The sequence below is a fragment of the Eptesicus fuscus genome, chromosome 8 (assembly GCF_027574615.1).
Source record: "Eptesicus fuscus isolate TK198812 chromosome 8, DD_ASM_mEF_20220401, whole genome shotgun sequence".
Classification (NCBI taxonomy): domain Eukaryota; kingdom Metazoa; phylum Chordata; class Mammalia; order Chiroptera; family Vespertilionidae; genus Eptesicus; species Eptesicus fuscus.
Window position 1 is genome coordinate 80473331 of NC_072480.1, and position 18487 is coordinate 80491817.

The 18487-nt window shown below is 35.5% G+C and overlaps 1 protein-coding gene across 2 annotated transcripts in view; it reads right to left on the minus strand.

Annotated features, from left to right (window-relative positions):
- The window catches only part of LOC114233229 (A disintegrin and metallopeptidase domain 3-like), a 95491-nt gene that overhangs the window by 25773 nt on the left and 51231 nt on the right, over positions 1-18487 (minus strand). The window contains exons 12-16 of one of the 2 annotated variants that reach the window (XM_028152478.2): positions 17167-17353; positions 10033-10131; positions 3437-3632; positions 2830-2923; positions 2361-2550 (exon numbers count right to left, since the gene is read on the minus strand). In XM_028152478.2, the coding sequence (XP_028008279.2) occupies positions 2361-2550; positions 2830-2923; positions 3437-3632; positions 10033-10131; positions 17167-17353 (766 nt within the window). The remainder of the gene's footprint in view (positions 1-2360; positions 2551-2829; positions 2924-3436; positions 3633-10032; positions 10132-17166; positions 17354-18487) is intronic. The other variant, XM_054720318.1, reaches the window with a different exon arrangement.

Genomic DNA, 18487 nt, shown 5'->3' on the forward strand with positions numbered 1-18487 from the left:
ATGTAGCCAGTATCAGTAAGTTCTGTTGTAATTACTTTATTATTTTTATGTTAAAATGTCTTTTTCCATTCTGAAATAAACTTACTTCCTTTTTCTTCTTATTTTTTAATTCTTAAAATACTGCTTCTCATTGTAAATTATTTTAATTAAAATGTAATATAATTATGCATGTTTTTCTTTGGTCAATTGTTTTTAGTGATAATAGTTTAAAAATAATTTATCTATTATGTTTCTTAATGTTTTTAAGAAAAAAAATTAAATAAAGCTTAGATTCTTTTATTATTGTACTAGATGCCAAATGCATGAAGATTCGTACAAGAATGGGCCTTCCTTCCCCTGGCTGCCGGCGCAGCCTTCACCCTGGCCAGAGCCACCTTTCTACCTTCACTCCAGGCTGGAGCCGCCTTTCTGCCTTTGCTCCAGCCCTGAGCCGCCTTTCTGCCTTCCCATGCTGCTCAGAGGGCCAGAGGCCTGGAGCAGTTGGGGCAAGTGTGGAATGCCTGTGTCCCGCCCCACCCCCAGCCACTTGGTGCCTGTGCATGCAAATTAACATGCCATCTTTGTTGGGTTAATTTGCATACTCACTCCTGATTGGCTGGTGGGCGATGCGCAGATACGGTCAATTTGCATCATTCTCTTTTATTAGTGTAAATCTTGTGGGAGGATCAAATTTTCAACAAGTATATTATGCTTTTGGAGAAAGAATTAGGGGAGTAGGCTAATAAGCAAGTAAATGAATGTTTTACTGTCATTATAACCAAACTAGAGGCCCGGTGCACGAAATTCGTGCACGGCGGGGGGTTGTCCCTCAGCCCAGCCTGTACCCTCTCCAATCTGGGACCCCTCGAGGGATGTCCGACTGCCCGTTTAGGCCCGATCCCTGGGATCGGGCCTAAACGGGCAGTCGGACATCCCTCTCACAATCCAGGACTGCTGGCTCCCAACTGCTTGCCTGCCTGCCTTCCTGATTGCCCCTAACTGCTTCTGCCTGCCACCCTCATCACCCCCTAACCACTCTGCTGCCAGCCTGTTTGCCCTCAACTTCCCTCCTCTGCTAGCCTGGTCAGCCCTAACTGCCCTCTCCTGCAGGGTTGATCACCACCAACTGCCCTCCCTTGCAGACCTGGTGCCTCCCAACTGCCCTCTCCTGCTGGCCATCTTGTGGTGGCCATCTTGTGTCCACATGGGGGCAGGATCTTTGACCACATGGGGGCAGCTATATTGTGTGTTGCAGTGATGATCAATCTGCATAGTACTCTTTTATTAGATAGGATAGAGGCCTGGTACAGGGGTGTGGGCCAGCTGGTTTTCCCTGAAGGGTGTCCCTGATCAGGGTGGGGTACCCTTGGGGCATGGGGTGGCCTGAGCGAGGGGCCTGTGGTGGTTTGCAGGCCGGCCACGCCCCCTGGCAACGCAAGCGGAGACCCTGGTATCTGGAATTTATTTTCCTTCTACAATTGAAACTTTGTAGCCTGGAGCAGAGCCAAGCCTGGGGCTCCCTCCAAGGGCCCACAGCCATTTGTGTTGGGGTTATAATTGAAACTTTGTTGCCTTAAGCAGGTGGGCCCAGCCAGGGTGTGTGGAAAGCTTTGCTTCCCCTGTTGCCAGCGGCAACCCTGGCCTGCTCTCTCAAGCTCCATTCTGCCGCCATTTGTTTGAATTTGTTTACCTTCTATAATTGAAACTTTGTAGCTTGCGTGGAGGCTTAGGCCTGCAACGGCTGGCAGAAAGCTTGGCTTCCTCTGTTACCTAGGAAACCTTCCTCTCTGTGGCTGTAGCCATCTTGGTTTGGGTTAATTTGCATACTCGCTGTGATTGGATGGTGGGCGTGGCTTGTGGGTGTGTCAGATGTATGGTCAATTTGCATATTTGTCTATTATTAGATAGGATTAATTCTAATCAATTATTGCAAGACTAAATATTTGGGGTGTTTTTTGTTGTTGTCCTTAATATTCAGATTGTTCCATTCTGATTGTTAGTGTATTATTTGATTCTTTCTTTTTTGTTCTTTGTTTACACAAATTATTGCAGACCAAATCCTAGCCTAATAAAGAGGCTTAGATTCTCAGGTGTGAGACAACCAGTTTAAATATCTATAGCAAAGTTCATAATAAAACAGATAGAAAGCAAGTGCTCCTTTGACCAGCAGAAACCTGACCTTAGAATCTTAACATACAGTGACCAGTTTGTATAATTATAAATTAAAAAATCTTAATATTCTCTCTCTCTCTTTCTCTCTCTCTCTCTCTCTCTTCTCTCTCTCTCTCTCTCTCTCTCTCTCTCTCTCTCTCTCTCTCTCTCTCTCTCTCTCTCATACACACACTCTTAGGCACTCAGACACACACACCATATATATTTACCTTATCTTCACCACATACAGTGCCATCATATACACGGGTTATATCCACTTCTCCCTCTAGTAAACGACTTCTGCGTCTTGCTGACATACATATATAGCCTCTAAGGTAAGTATATTGAACATCAAATGGACTCCATGATAATACCCGTGAATGTGTCCATTGACAAACTAACTTTGCACATAAGGTATTCCTGGCAATATAAAGCAGAGAAAAGTTCCCACATGTCACTTACTGTAAGACTAATGTTTTAGGTAAATAATCATTCAAAGTATGAGGATAATTCAGAATGTTACTTAGACCATAACAAGCAAGGCTATTCAGTGCATACACCATCTTATGAAATGCAACATATAAATTTATCTGTATGTACTATAGTCATCTTTCATTTGAATTAAGTGACTCATTGCAGAAAACACATATATACAAAGACACACATTTGTAAAATGGATAGTTTTTTTTAAGTACACACCTAAAGTCACATCGATTGTTGGGAAGACAGACTCCAAATGGGTCTCCGAGAAAATTCACTTCTTCTGCACATACATACGCAGCACCTTTAGCAACTGAAAATATAAAGTTCCAATTACTCATCTCAAAAAACAATTAAAACTGAAAATATGGTACATAATATAGAGACAGCTGGACAGCAGCAATGTCCAATCAGTGCCATCTCCAAATTTTTTATGTCACCTATTGGCTCTATGAGAATGAGAATCACTCCCCAAAAACTACCCATTTGAGAAGGGAAAAGTTGATAACAAATTGTAGAAATGACTAAGAAATCAGTTATTTGATTTCATATCTACAATTCTAATAATATATTCCCTTTGCACCAATCACCTGAAATTTCACTAATGTCCTAGTGAAATTTGTCCTATACTTAGTAATCCTATTTTGTCCTATACTTAGTAATCCTATTTTGCCTCTTGACATAATTCAAAGGTGCTTTGATTTGCAATTTTATTTTCAAATTTGGATTTAAGTAAACAATACCTTTCCTTGTGGTTAGGGTGAATTACTGACTTTAGGAAAATACAGTTTAAAAAGGAATCCCAGAAAATACACACAACTATTACATTTTCCAAATAACTCTGCACACTGTTTAGTTGGGTCTCGGCATATTCCTTTATAGCAAAAGGCGGTTTGATTATTGCATGGTTCTAAATCAGCAGATTTAACATCCGTTGGACAATTCTCATAAATTCCATCGCAAAATTCTGGAAAATCACATGGATCTACAGTTTTCCGACATAGATGTCCTCTTTCCCTTATCTGTGAGACAAATAGAAACAATTTTTTTGTAATAATTTTTATCCAAAGACAAAGTGCTTCACACATGACAATTAATCAAGTCTTACCACACTGCTCCAAGCAAGGTATAATTATCTTCTATTATAATTTAGATAAACTGTCATTATAGGTAAGAATGATGAGAGATTAAATTACTTGTCAAAGACCACATACTCGTTCAGTACTGGAGTGGTATAATTCAGAATCCTGACTGATGGCATTAACATTAAGCACAACCACTGTGCATATTACCCACTGAGCACAACACCCTTCTTTTGAAATAATTTACTATGGGCTAACCCAGTGGCCGGCAAACTCATTAGTCAACAGAGCCAAATATCAACAGTACAACGATTGAAATTTCTTTTGAGAGCCAAATTTTTTAAACTTACACTTCTTTTAACGCCACTTCATCAAAATAGACTTGCCTAGGCCACGGTATTTTGTGGAAGAGCCACACTCAAGGGGCCAAAGAGCTACATGTGGCTCGTGAGTTGCAGTTTGCCGACCACGGGGCTAACCTATTATGAAGTTTAATTGAACATGAACATAATGGAATCAGATCATGTATTCATACCAAATGCCAAGTTCTGAGACAATATGTATGCAATTTTCTGAAAGATGCAGAAATGTTAAACACATAAGTCAACATCCTTTTTTTTTTATTTTCACCAGAAAATGTTGCATTGCCTTTACATTTTTAATGTTGACACTATTGCAGATGTCTCAGATTTCACCCCTTTGACACTTTCACACACCCTCGCCTACCCCTTCCTTGGCCTTCACCACACTATTGTCTGTGTCCATGGGTTATGCATATATGTTTTTCACCTAAATCTTTCACCTTCTTTATCCAGTCCCTCCTCCACCCCTCTCCTCTGACATTTATGAGTCTGTTCCATGTACCCCTGCTTCTATACCACCACAAAAAAGAAGGAACTCCTATATTTTGTGACAGCACAGATGGACTTGAGGGTATTACGTTAGCAGAATAAGCCAGTCAGAGAAAGACAAATGCCATTTGATATCACTAATATGTGGAATCTAATGAACAAAATAAACTGATGAACAAAATAGAACCAGAAGCATGGATGCATTGCCTTTAAAATAGTGTTGAGCTCTCTCATATTTTCTAGTAATTTCCAATGTGAGAACAATGGGAAATTGAAAATTGGTTTCCAGTGACATAGTAAGTGGGGGCTATTACCAAAGCAGAAGTTCTAGGATGAAGTCTTTTAACAAGTCTGGTGCTCACATTTCATGATTATACCTAACTGTCTGAGAAAAAGGGACACTGTGCATTTCTTTCTTTCTTTTTTTTTTTATCTTTCTGAAAGAAATATTTTTATAAAGTACTAACCAAAAAGTATAAATAAGAATCCAAATATACATGTGGATTCTATTACCTTTTTAGCAAATTAAAAATTTACTTAAAAGTTCTAGAAAAATAGATTGGAAATAAACCAAATGTCTATCAATTAATGAATAGGTAAGTTGTGGTATATACGTACAACGGAATATTTTCAACCAGATATAGGAATGGTAGACTGATATATAAGCTAAAAATGAATAAATTTTTAAATCACTGCATTAAATGAAGAAAGCCTGATACCATAGATCATTGTGTGGTTTCACTTACATGAAATATCTGGAATAAGTAAAACCAGAAAGGCAGAACTCACATTGGTGGTTGCCAGAGACTGACAGGAAGGGAAAAAGGAGAGCATGTTCATCTGTTTGGATGATGAACATGTTTTGGCGCTAGTTAGGTGGTATGTGCACAACATTGTAAATATTATAAATGACATTAAATTGTTCACTTGAAAATAGTTGATTTTATGATTTTCACCTCAATATTTTAAAAAGGGTCTAGTGAAAGCTCTCATAGTCATAATGCTGTGGTGATACTAAATATTTACTTCAAAATCAATAGAAAATATCTGATATCAGGCTATGCATATTCGTTTTTCAACTTTAATTCTTGGGGACTAATTGTATTCCTGATATGCTGTACTAACTCAATTCCTATTTTTTACCATAATCCTAAACTATTGCTCAATGGACATCTTTTTTATTTCAAATAATTTTCCTTTCAGGACCTACTCCATATCTACCATGAGGGGTTATAAGTCATGAATCTGCTTTGGACTCAAGATGATAATCAGAACACTTCTCCCTAGACACAGGGAGTGGAACAATGGTGGAAGTTTAACTTAGCAAGATCAGGCATAGAGGCAGATGTTGGAAAAGAAAGGATCTCTAGTCTTCTGAAATACTGTATTATGGCATAGAAAACCCAGGAGGTGCAATGAGCTATCTGTATTGCACATGCAGAAACCTTGTTTGAGACCTGTCAACAGAATTGGGAGGATATTCAATAGACGTATAGAATAAGAATTCTATTGTTCCTGTTTGAAATCTTCACCTGAGCGTGAAGTTGAGCTTCATAAGTGTTTGTTTATTTTTCTTTGATTGGCCATTATCAAGATACAATATTTTGGGACAGCAAGGATGGACCTAAAGAGTTTTATGCTAAGTGAAATAAGCCAATCAGAGAAAGACAAATACCATATGGTTTCACATATTTATATGTGGAATCTCATGAACAAACTAAAGAAACAAACTCAAAAAACAGATTGATAGTTATTGGAGGGGAGGGAGTTTGGGGGCTGGGTGAAAAAGATGAAGGGATTAAACAGTACAAATTGGTAGCTACAGAATAGCCACAGAGATGCGGTTTGTAGATTGGGGAATATAGTAAGAAATATCAAGAAAACTGGGTACAGGGCCAGGTGAGCAGCAGCGAGTCCACTCTGTAAAGTGCATGAAGGTTCAGCCACTTTCCTATACATCTGAAATTGGTAAGGAATAGTAGTAAATGTAAATGGTTGGTTGAAAATAAAATAAAAATTAAAGGAATTGTGTCAGGTAGAAAATTTTGTTTCATTTAGTATTGACTAAAAATGGACAAATGGCCCATTAATTTTTCCCAAGAATAAAAGCCAGAATACTATTCCTTCTTTTTTCTTTTTTCTTTTTTAATTTCACAAATCTTTTATTTCCTGGCTGGGGTCAAATTTTTTTAATCTTTAATGTTGGAAGTATTACAGATGTCCCCGTTGTTTTTTTTTTTTTTCTCATTGATCCCCTCACCCTGCACCTGCCCCTTCAGGCCTTCACCACTCTACTGTCAGTATCTGAAACAGGAATTTTTAGGGGTAAAAAAAACAGGTTTAGGAAATTTTAGAAATTAAGAGGACCATGGAAGAAGCACAGAGCTTCAGAGCAGCAGGGGTCTATATTTATAAAGTAAAGGGAAGGAAGCCCCTCTTTCAGAGGAAGAAGAAGAAGGTCCAAAGGAGATAGGAAAACAATAAGGGAGGAAGGGTGGAAAACCTCACACTCTCAGGTGAGGTTTGATCTTTGAGCTCAGGAGTTACTATAGTAACCAGTCTAAGGGAATAGTGACCAATCAGAGGGGATATCAAGGCACAAAGACCTACAGCCTTTATAAACCATGGAAACAGGGACTCTGTGGGACTCTTTCCCCCTCCCTACAGGGGAGTCTGTGCTGTGAGATTCTTTTCCCTTCCCGACGTGGGAGTCTGTACTTGTTCTTCAATAAAATTTCCACCTTTGCTATACCACCTTCCGTCCATGGATTCATTCTTCGATTCTGTCGGACAACGAATCTGGGGAACCATCTCCCCCAAGGGAACACTGCATATTCCAGTCCAAGAAAATCCTGCTTCATGTCCATGGGCTATGCATATATGCATATGAATTCCCAGGTTAATCAATCCCAATCCTCCCTCTGAAATTTGTCAGTCTGTTCCATGCTTGTTTGTCTCTGGTTCTATTTGTTCATCAGTTTATTTTGTTCCTTAGATTCCACATATGAGTGAGATCGTGTGATACTTATCTTTCTCTGAGAAGGCAGGGGTTAGGTGGGGGTGGGGAGGGGGTGAAGAGATAACCCAAAGTATGTATATATGTATAACCCATGGACACAGACAATAGGGTGTGAAGACCTGGGGCAGGCTGAAGGGTGAGGGGGAACAGAGGCAGCCTGGAAGGGGTCAATGAGGGAAAAAAGGAGACATATATATTACTTTCAACAATAAAGATTTTTAAAATGAATAAATAAAAATTTTGTATTTTTTAAATTAAATAAAGAAGTGGTAAGTGTTTATTTATTCGTTATTAAAAAATTCCAAAATATTTTGATATTTATTTTTAACTACTATTTAGAAAATAAAAGAACTCATTAGCTTATTCTTTTAAAAAATGAAGTCAAGTAATGTTAAATGACATATTAGTCATTTGGTATTTAAACAACAAAAGCTGTATATGTAGAAGTATTCACCTTTGTTGTTCTACTATGCCATTAAAATATATCTAAGGTGTGAAATAATAACATTGGAAACTAGCTTTATTTCAAATTTTTAGTAACTTTGAATCTAAAGTCTACATGTAGTTACAATGGTCATGTCTTTAAATTTTTTCACACATAAATAAAGTGTATGCATAAGGAATTTATAATAAACATCATTTTGAACAAATTAAAAAAAAAGAAAGATACAACTGACCAATACATAATTGGCATTATACAGTACTAAGTACAATTTTTAACATTACAAATAGAAATTTCTGAGTACTGGTTAGAAACAAGTTATTCACTGTTATGTTTCAGTGAAAAAGCTGGTTAAATTATTGTCTTCCACACCTTTGCACTTGGATTTGTGTCTATTTAAGTAGAAATGTTATTTATAAAATATTAAGTAAAATTGTTAAATTTTGGAAAAGCATTGGTGGAAACTAGCCTAATTGAAAGTAGAAAAGAGAAAAATATAGGAAGCCTTTTACGCTTATAGCCAAACTAGAGGCCTGGTGCATGAATTCGTGTATGGGTAGGGTCCCTCAGCCTGGCCAGTGATGGGGCCTATGGGGCGGGGGCCAGCTGGCAGAGGGGAGGGGCTGCGGGAGGTTGGCTGGCTGCCCCCGCCCCATCGGAGCCATCAGGGGGCTGAGGGGGAGAGGACGCAGAAGGTTGGCTGTGAGAGCACACTGACCATCAGGGGGGAGTTCCTGAATTGAGCATCTTCCCCCTGGTGGTCAGTGTGTGTCATAGCAATTGGTCGACCAGTCATTCTGGTCATTTGGTCATAATGGTCACTTAGGCTGTTATATATATAAGATAATGAAAGAGAGCAGAGTATAAGACAATTGTCAGCCTTAAATGAGAGCAAAAGCAAAGTACTATACTATATCACATAATAAAATTAATTTAAACTAATAAAATAGATTTAGCTCTTGCCCTGAATCTCTCCCTAGCAACTTGCACTGTGAATTTTCACACAACCAAATGTAGTGATTATCTCCATCTTAAAGAACTACCTTTTTGGATGTAGATAAAGGACAATAGGCTGTTTAGAAAAGCCATATTCCATGGCTTAGAGACAAAGGTCAAGATGAGAGCTCTAATGAAGGGAAAAGCAATGAGATTTATTGCTAAGAAGTAAAAAAACTACACTGCCTTCTACATTCATGTGCCTTGAACACAAATGATGAGTAGTTCTATTTACTAGTCTATAGAGTAAAAAAAAAAAACCAAAAAAAAACAAAAAAACACATAGAACAAAGTACAATAATGTTGTGAGAGATTTCATTGACACAGAGAAAATACATTTGGCAAGCAAAATCTCTCATTAATTAGCTTTTATATTTGTCATAGACTCCTGAAAGTGATACTAAATGAGGTGCTAACATGATGCAATCCACAGAAGGCAAATCCTAACCAATCTCCTCTCAGATGTGGCTACAGAGAAAACCTTGAATGGAAAACTTCTGAAGGGAAATCAATTCAATCCACTTCTAGCTGGAGTCTTTGCCCAAGGCAAACTTCACTACTGTTTATGTTGCATATTGCTGACTATTCTACATGAATGCCTTTTCTATGATTTTCAAAATGAGATTTTAAAAAACATCACTGTCTTTTATTGGAGCATTGCATGTCAAGTGTGTATTAGCTGGCTCATTTATAATTTTGTCATAAGTTGTTTCATGATGAAGAGCTTCACACAAGCAGCACCTCGAGGAATTCATAGCACCCAAATAATCTGGAACTGGTATTGAGTGCAATAACTAGATGGGTCTTGAGTAGAAATTGAAACAATACAGTGAGTGGTGGAGCTAAATAGTAGGGAGAAAAAGACCTAAGGACATCACCTAAATTATAAAACAAATTGTGTATGAATAGGGTACATAAAGTAACATATTTGAAAGATGTATACAAACAAGTTTTTAAAAAAACTGAACCATAATTAATGCACAAAAACATAAAAAATTCATGAAGAAAAAATGTAATATTTTGAGAGGTTACCCGACACGTTTTTCTATTACAGCATACTCCAGTGCCACATTTTGCATTTCCAATCAGTTTACAATTTTCAGGATCACAGCATTTTACAAAAGTACAATTCTAAAAGCAAATACAATCAAGTTAAATAATAGGAATTTTCAATCAAATAAATAATTTCATTTGTCAAAGGGTATTAATGTTTGTCTCTAAGTTAATTACAATTACAGTATAATGTTTACTTCTGTATTTATTTGTAACACTGTTCATTTAAACTTAATGTAGTTTTAGTAAAGAAGACAATGGTAATAAATTATTCATGATTCCATGCTCAAGAAATGCAACTGTTAATAATTTAATCTAATCATTTTCAATCCTCTTTGATTTTGTAAAAGTAAGCACAATGAGTTTTCAGGGTATTTTTTCATTGAATACATCATAAGTACTTTTCCATATTATCAAGTCTTCTCAAAACTAATCATGGGAATATATAACAAGTTATGATTGTGATAAAATAGAGGTTTCTAAATTAGAATATTTTAGTATTATAAAAACTTATTCAGAGAACATTGTTCTCATTATTATTTTTAGCTCCAAAATTTTATATTAAAGATTAATTCAAAAAGATATTAGAGTCTTGGAGAACAAAAAGAGTAAGTGCTTTTTATAATAGTATATACTCTGATTTCCAACTTTCTTATAATTGTCTATTCAGTGCAAGAGTGATATTTTACCAGACTGATAAATATATTTAAAAATTAGCAAAATGTATAGGCAAAAATAACTAAGTGTTTAGGTCTGTTTCAATTTATTTATTGTAGTAACAATGTGTTGATATTGAATATAGATGCACATTCTGGTTTACTTTATATTTCTATGCATAAATTTCCCTTGAGGAAGTCTGTTTACTTACCTTATTTGTAAGTACTTGTATATTAATGAGATACAATTCAAAAAACTGAGCTAGTCAGAAGGAAAACAACACAAATGAATATAATTCAGAATGCTTTGGTGATCTTGTTCCAGATTATCATCACTGCCCTTAACCTAAGGATTGAGTAGCCATTCTATCAGGAAACCTTAACCTGAGACTTGTTGACTTTAGAGGTAGACAGCTTTTGCCCAGGATAAACTTTTGAACACTGACATGATTCCCCTTCACCATGTTGTATAAATCTGGAGGTCTGCCTTTATTATCTAAGGAAAAACAAACACTCTTGTAAACTTTCCTCTGACCCATACTTCTACTCTGATTACTGTATCTATCATATCACTGACCAGTTGATGAAAATCATTAGGTGCTCCTTTGAACCCCTTGGAATATTGATTTCCTCCTACAGGGTTCCTTTATGTATTTTATATCTTTCTCACACTAATAATCCTTACTTTCAGTCTCTTAAAACTTGGATCTTGACTTCACGCCACCCAAATGCTGCTTCTGAGGTTGCTACAAATGTATTGGTAGAAATTATCTTGCCCAGATGGCCAAAGTGTTGGATCTACACATGCTGTGATAAAGGAATTGTTGTTCTCTTCAGAAAACCTGCAGTTCATTTGATAGGGAATCTTTAAGTCCATTCAAGTTTGTTCATCACAAGGAACACAGAATTAATTCAATCTTATATTTATTACCTATTTCTGGTGTAAAAATTATCATAAACTTAGTAGCTTAAACTATGTACTAGTTTATTTTATAGTTCTGGAAATCAAAAGACCAAGAGACTAAAATGAAGATTTTGCAAGTTCTTCATTCCTCCGGGAAACTCTAGAGAAAAATCATTTCACTTCTTTTTTAGCTTCTAGAGGGACCTGCATTCTTTGGTTTATGGATTCTTTCTCCATCTTCAAAGCCAGTGATATAGCATCTTCAAATATCATTGTCACATAGCCTCTGATTCTGACCTACTTGCCTCCCTCTAATAGGGATCCCTGTGATTACATATGGCCCACTCAGAAACATAGAAGATCTCTCCCTCTCAAGATCTTTAACTTGATCATCCCTTCAGAGTATTTTTTGCCATGTATAGTAACATATTCACAAGTTATTAATATTAGGACATGCAAAGCTTTGGGGGATATTCTATCACATTTCACCATCTGGTCTCCAAAGATTCATCATGTTCATCTTCTAGGCAAAACACATGCACTCCGTCCCAACATCCATAAAATCAAAACTCACGACAGCATTAACTTAAAGTGGCTGACTGCTGACTCATCTCAATGGAGTAAAGGAGCAGTTGAGTCTGCAATTGTTCTTCCTTCCTCCTGGATCTTCTTTCAGTTTGACATCTAGGCTTGGTGAGAGTATGTTCAACTTCATGACCAAGTCTCCATTATTGCATAAGCCAATTCCTATGATATCTCTTTCTCTATACTTATTCATATATGTGTATGTATATATATGTATGCATATTATACATATATATATATATATGTTTGTGTGTGTTTGTATATGTGTGCATATACCTATATGTATTTTATTAATAAAATATATTAACATATACATATTAAAAATAAAAATACTTAACAATAACTTTATGCAGATTACATGCTGAAAAAATACTATATTTGACATATTAGAGCAAAATATATTATGTAAATTTATCTCACTTATTTTATTTTATTTTATAAATGTGTCTACTAGAAAATATAAAATACATGATTCACATTATGCTCTTAACAGATAAATTGATCTAAAGAAATTAATGGGAGTAATAAATGAATTCAGCAAGATTGCAGTAAAAAGTTAAGACTATAAATATCTAATGTTATTTTTTAATCTGAGTAATAAGGAAACATTTTAAAATATATGACTTAAACTGTCATAAAAATTTTAAAAACATCACAGTAAAAATTTAAAAGTTTTATCAGTAAAAAACCTATATACTGAATACTAGAAAATGCTGTTGAGATAAATTAAAAGAAATAAAAAATGAAGGCATATACCTCCATTTTATCTAACATCAAATTTATCTGAGGTTCAATGCAATTTCTTCTGTCTTTTTGTTTGTAGAAACTGAAAGAAACAAATCAAATATTCTTACTAAATGCAAAGGGCCACAATCACCAAAGAAAATCATTCTGGAGGATATATAATCATATCCCACAAATTAATAGAAATTTATAGTAATTAAAATAGTGGCATTTGAGTAGAAAAAAAAAGAAAAACTCACAAATGTTTAGTTGATTGATAACCAAGAATGATTCACAGCAATGAGGGAAGGGCAATCTTTAAATAAATTGTGATTTTTAAAAGTTGATATTCTTGTCTTAGCTGGTTTGGCTCAGTGGATAGTGCATTGGTCTAAGGACTGAAGATTCCCGGGATCCATTCTGTTCAAGAACTCATGCCCTGGTTAAGGGCTCGATTCCCAGAAGGGTGAAGGGGGAACGTGCTGGAGGCAGCAGATCAATGATTCTCTCTCATCATTAATGTTTCAAACTTTCTCTCCCTCTCTATTCCTCTGAAATCAATTTAAAAAATGTAATTTTAAAAACTTGATATTCTCATAGTATATATGAAATTCAATTACAGATGGAATGATATCAGAAGAATGGCAGCTTGAGGGATCCGCTTGGTCTCAGCCTTGAAATTTCAGCAATTTGAATAGCTATAAATCAACAAAAGATTCCCTGGTCAACTCACAAACATGCTTCAGAGATCCACACATTGAAATATCTAAAGGTAGGCAAGTGGGAACAAATGGGAGAGGAGAGAAGGGAGAAGGGCTGAGACAAGCCACAGAAGCTCTACTGCAGCCAGTAAGTGGCTCATGACTAGAGAGTGGAGGAATCTGGTAGTGGCTGGCACTCCCTTCACCTGGTAGAAATAAAGAGATTCCACAGGCATTCCTGCAGGAGTGAGCAGAATGAGCTGTGGTTGAGCCCAGAGATAGAGAACTGGGCAAGGACACAGCATAGGTTTCAGACATGGTTGTTGGCTGGTTGGCATTTGAGACAGAGAAACAGAGCCACGGAGCCTTGCTACCTCAAGTGACACCTCTAAGCTGCAAAGAAAAAGTTAGACTCAAACTGAAAGGTTGGAAAATGATTCACCAAGCAAATAACATCCACAGAAAAGCTGATGTAGCCATACTTATATCTGACAACACATATTTCAAAATAACAAAGGTAAAAAGAGACAAAGATGGACATTTTATAATGATAAATTGGGCACTACATTAAGGAGATATAACACTTAATTTATATGCACCTACACAGCATGCACCAAAATACATAAAGTAACTACCAACAGAACTATAGGGAGAAACAGACAAAAGCACAATCATAGTTGGGGACCTTAATACTCCATTCTAAGCTCTGGATGGATCATCCAAACAGAAAATCAGCAAAGAAATATTAGCTTTAAATGACACATTAGACAAAATGGACATAATTGACATTTACAGAGCTTTTTATCCCAGAACATCACATTATCCATTCTTCTTCAGTGCACATGGAACATTCTCAAGGCTAGATCACAAAACTAGCCTCAACAAATTCAAAAAGATTGAAATTGAGCCAAGTACATTCTGTGACCACAAAGCTTTGAAATTAGAAATCAACTGCAAAAAGGAAGTAAATTGTATATTGTTTAATCTTCAGAAGATTGTTTAATCTTCAGAGGATTAAACAATATACTATTTAAAAAAGAAGACTGGGTCAAAGAAGAAATAAAGGTGACATCAAAAGATATATAGAGACAAATGAGAATGACATATCAAAATTTTGGAGATGCAGTGAAAGCAGTAATAAAAAGGAAAGTTTATATCATTATAGGCCTATCTCAAAAAACAAGAGAAATCCCAAGTAAACAACCAAACATTACATCTTTAAGAATTAGAAAATGAGCCTTGACAAGGTACCTCAATTGGTTAGAGTATGGTCCCAATATGGAAAGTTTGTGGGGTTGATCCCTCATCAGGGCACATACAAGAAACAACCAAAAATGCATTTCTCTCTCTCTCTCTCTCTCTCTCTCTCTCTCTCTCTCTCTCTCTCTCTCTTCCTTTCTTCCTCTCTCTATCTCTCTCTAAACTCAAGTTTTAAAAAAGAACTAGGAAGAAGAGGTGAAGGAATTAGCTAAAGAACATATATGCATAGCCCATGGATACACAATAGTGTGGTGAAGGTCAAGGTAAAGAGAGGTGGGGTTGGGTGCAGGTGGGCAAAGGGGGGTGGGATGGGGGACATGTGCAATAGTGTCAACATTAAAATTTTTAATAAGAAAATAATTTTAAAAAAGAATAGAACTAGAAAAAGGTCAAAGGTAACCCAAAGTCATCAGAAGATAGGAAATAATAAAAATTATAGCAGAATTAAATGAAATGGAGAAGAAAAAGACTATACAAAAATTAATACAACAAAAAACTGGTTCTTTGAAAAGACTAATAAAATGACAGTCTCCAGGCCAGACTCAGTGAGCAAAAAAAAGAAAAGACTCATATAAATAAAATCAGAAATGAAAGAGGAGAAGTTATCACAGACATCACAGATATACAAAGGGTCATACTAGAATAGATGAAAGGCTATAGCACATTCACTTATCAGTATATACCCTAAAGAACTGCAGGCACATATGCAGCAACAGACTTGCAAGAACAGTCATGGTCAAAATGAGAAGATAATCACTAAAGAAGAAAAAAATGTATACCCACTAAATCAGTGAAAATAGTGGGGGGAAGATCACACAGGTCAAAAAAAAATAAGCTAAAATTAAATTAGAAAACAAATGTAACAAAATGGACATAGAAAATATAAAAATTTTGAGAGAACTACACTTACAGAACTTCATTCTAGAGGGGTTTAAGGAGTCATAATAACTTAATACAATAAGGATCCTGGAAGAGATCCTGGAACAGAAAGAAGCCATAAGGTAAAAAAAGAAAAGAAAATATGACTAAACCATGGACCTCCGTTTATTTTTAAATTATGCAAACTATTAATCACAATAACATCTAAACTGATAATTTTACACATCAAATACAGATCAAATAATAAATTAAAACATTGTAGATACTGAAGTAAATAGTACAGAAAAACTAAATAAGAATAGAGTAATATCGGGGAAATGCCAACTCAAAGGAACCTAGAGATATAGAGACAGAGTCAGAGTAAAGACAGAGACAGAAATGAGAGAGAGAGAGAGAGAGAGAGAGAGAGAGAGAGAGAGAGAGAGAGAGAGACAGAGACAGAGACAGAGATGGAGTTAGAGGTAGATATGTCAGACCAAATATACTTAAAACAGAAAGCAACATAGATATAAGAAGATTCACTCTTTGTAGGTAAAAGTTAATTTCTAGGGAGTTATATCAATTGCATATAAGTTTGCACCATAAAACAGCTTCAAAATATAAAGAATGAATTAAGTTCTAGTGAGAGTTAGGAAAATACAACTGGATCGTTGGAGGTATCAATATTATTTCTCAAGTGCTGAGGGGTAAAGCAATCAAAATTAATAAAGATACAGAAGACTTGAATCATTCTCTTACAATTATAATGCAATCAAGTTATACAGAATTTTATTCCTTATAATTAGAGACTTCATATTTTCTAGAAAATCTATTTCAATCAACTTCACCATGCATAAGTATATGAAGACAGGCACAACAAACTTCTTTGATTAGTCATCTTACCAAGCCCAACTGAAAAAAAATAATAGCAAAAAAACACACAAAAAACACCAAATAGAACAATAATGAATGATGCATTATGATTTATTCAGTCCTATGCAATCAGGTTAAAATAAATGAAGTTCCCCAGATGCAAGTATCGGGAGGTAAATAACACACATTTTATAACTTAGGGAACCAATGCACTCACTTGGGGAGAATTCAGGAGATGATTTAGGTGATGATTATATTATTCAAGGTGCTTGTATTTGTGATATAGAAAGGTGAGTGTTGCTATTACTGATTACACAATAAAGAAAATCTTATTGAATCCATGCTATACTTACTCCATACTTAAATTCTTCAAATGTTTCAAATTCAGATGAGTTAGTTCTCACATGTCCCATATCTCCATGTCTTAGAAATTTGATAAAATGGTGCAGCATTTGACAAAAGCCCCCTTTTGTATCACATCTATATTTATAGCACTATAGGACAACCAAGCAAAAATGAATCTTTAGGTAAGCTATCAATGTTTGCCACTAACCTCTGGAGAGCCACAATCACATTCCTCTCCAACGTCCAAATGTTTATCACCACACCTTGATTGTCTTCCTTGGACCACCACTTTGGAAATGGTTTGATTTTGAAGACATTCAAATTCAGGCTGTGAAACTACATGTTTAAATTCATCCACGCTGCAACTGCTAAACGACTTTACACCACGGGAACGTCTAAAATTAAATTATATTCTTCAGATAAAATAACTATCGAAGTCACACTCTTCAATATAGCACTATTAATTCTGTACAACTTCAGTCAGAGAAAAATAAGAAGGAGGGGAGGGTGTTTTGATTTTTAATGTAAGTCATAAATGTAAGCAGCAAGTTCATTTATATTGTAATTTAATGTAATAGAATCTAGAAAGTAGAGAAGTTAAGGTGACATGAGTTAGAATATATTAAAAACAACAATGCCTGGAACCCAAAAATCTATTTAAGTATGTCCCATTATTCATTTTTGCATTATTATTGTCAACATTACATTTATAATCATTATTATAAGTAGCACTAATTATAATTAAGAATATTAAGTATACTAGAAAATATGTATGGAAAATTAAAGAAGAAAAGATAGTTGATTGTGTTAGTGAAAAATCATCAACACTTGTTCCTTAGTAACAATCAAAAGATCTCAACGTTAAGTATATAAAATCTATGAGTCTTAGATTATTCCTTAATTTCAAATTTCTATATTTCTATGTGTACTGTTGAACGAGTTTTTGTTTAATTGTATAACAATCTCAAACTTAGAAAAATGATATAAATATAGTCCAATATTTTTTCTTGAAACAGTAAAAAGTAAGTTCACATCAGACTATTTTTCTAAATATGTTCTCATTAATTTTAGAGAAAGAGGAAGGGAGAGGGAGTGAGAGAAACATCTATCAACTACCTCCTGCATGGCTCCTCCCAGGGATCAAGCCCTCAACCTGAGCATGTACTCTGACTAGAAATTGAACCAGCACCCCTTTGTGCATGAGCCTATGCTCAACCGACACCAACCAGGGCTAGCATGTTTTTATAAGTGTAAATATTTTAATGGATGATTCATACATAGAAATGAATTCTCCTAAAACAGATACTTTAAGACCAGGAAATAATAACATATTATCAATGCCTAATCCTAAAATTTCATTCAAAATTTTCCTTCAGCATAATATTGAAACTTCGCTAGCAAAAGGATAGAGTTCAGAATCAATCATTGCATTTAGTTCTCGTGTCTCCTTAGTCTAGTCACCTATGATTTTTCATTGGATTTTATGACCTCAAAAGTTTTATCGCTACAGACTGATTTTTTGGTAAATT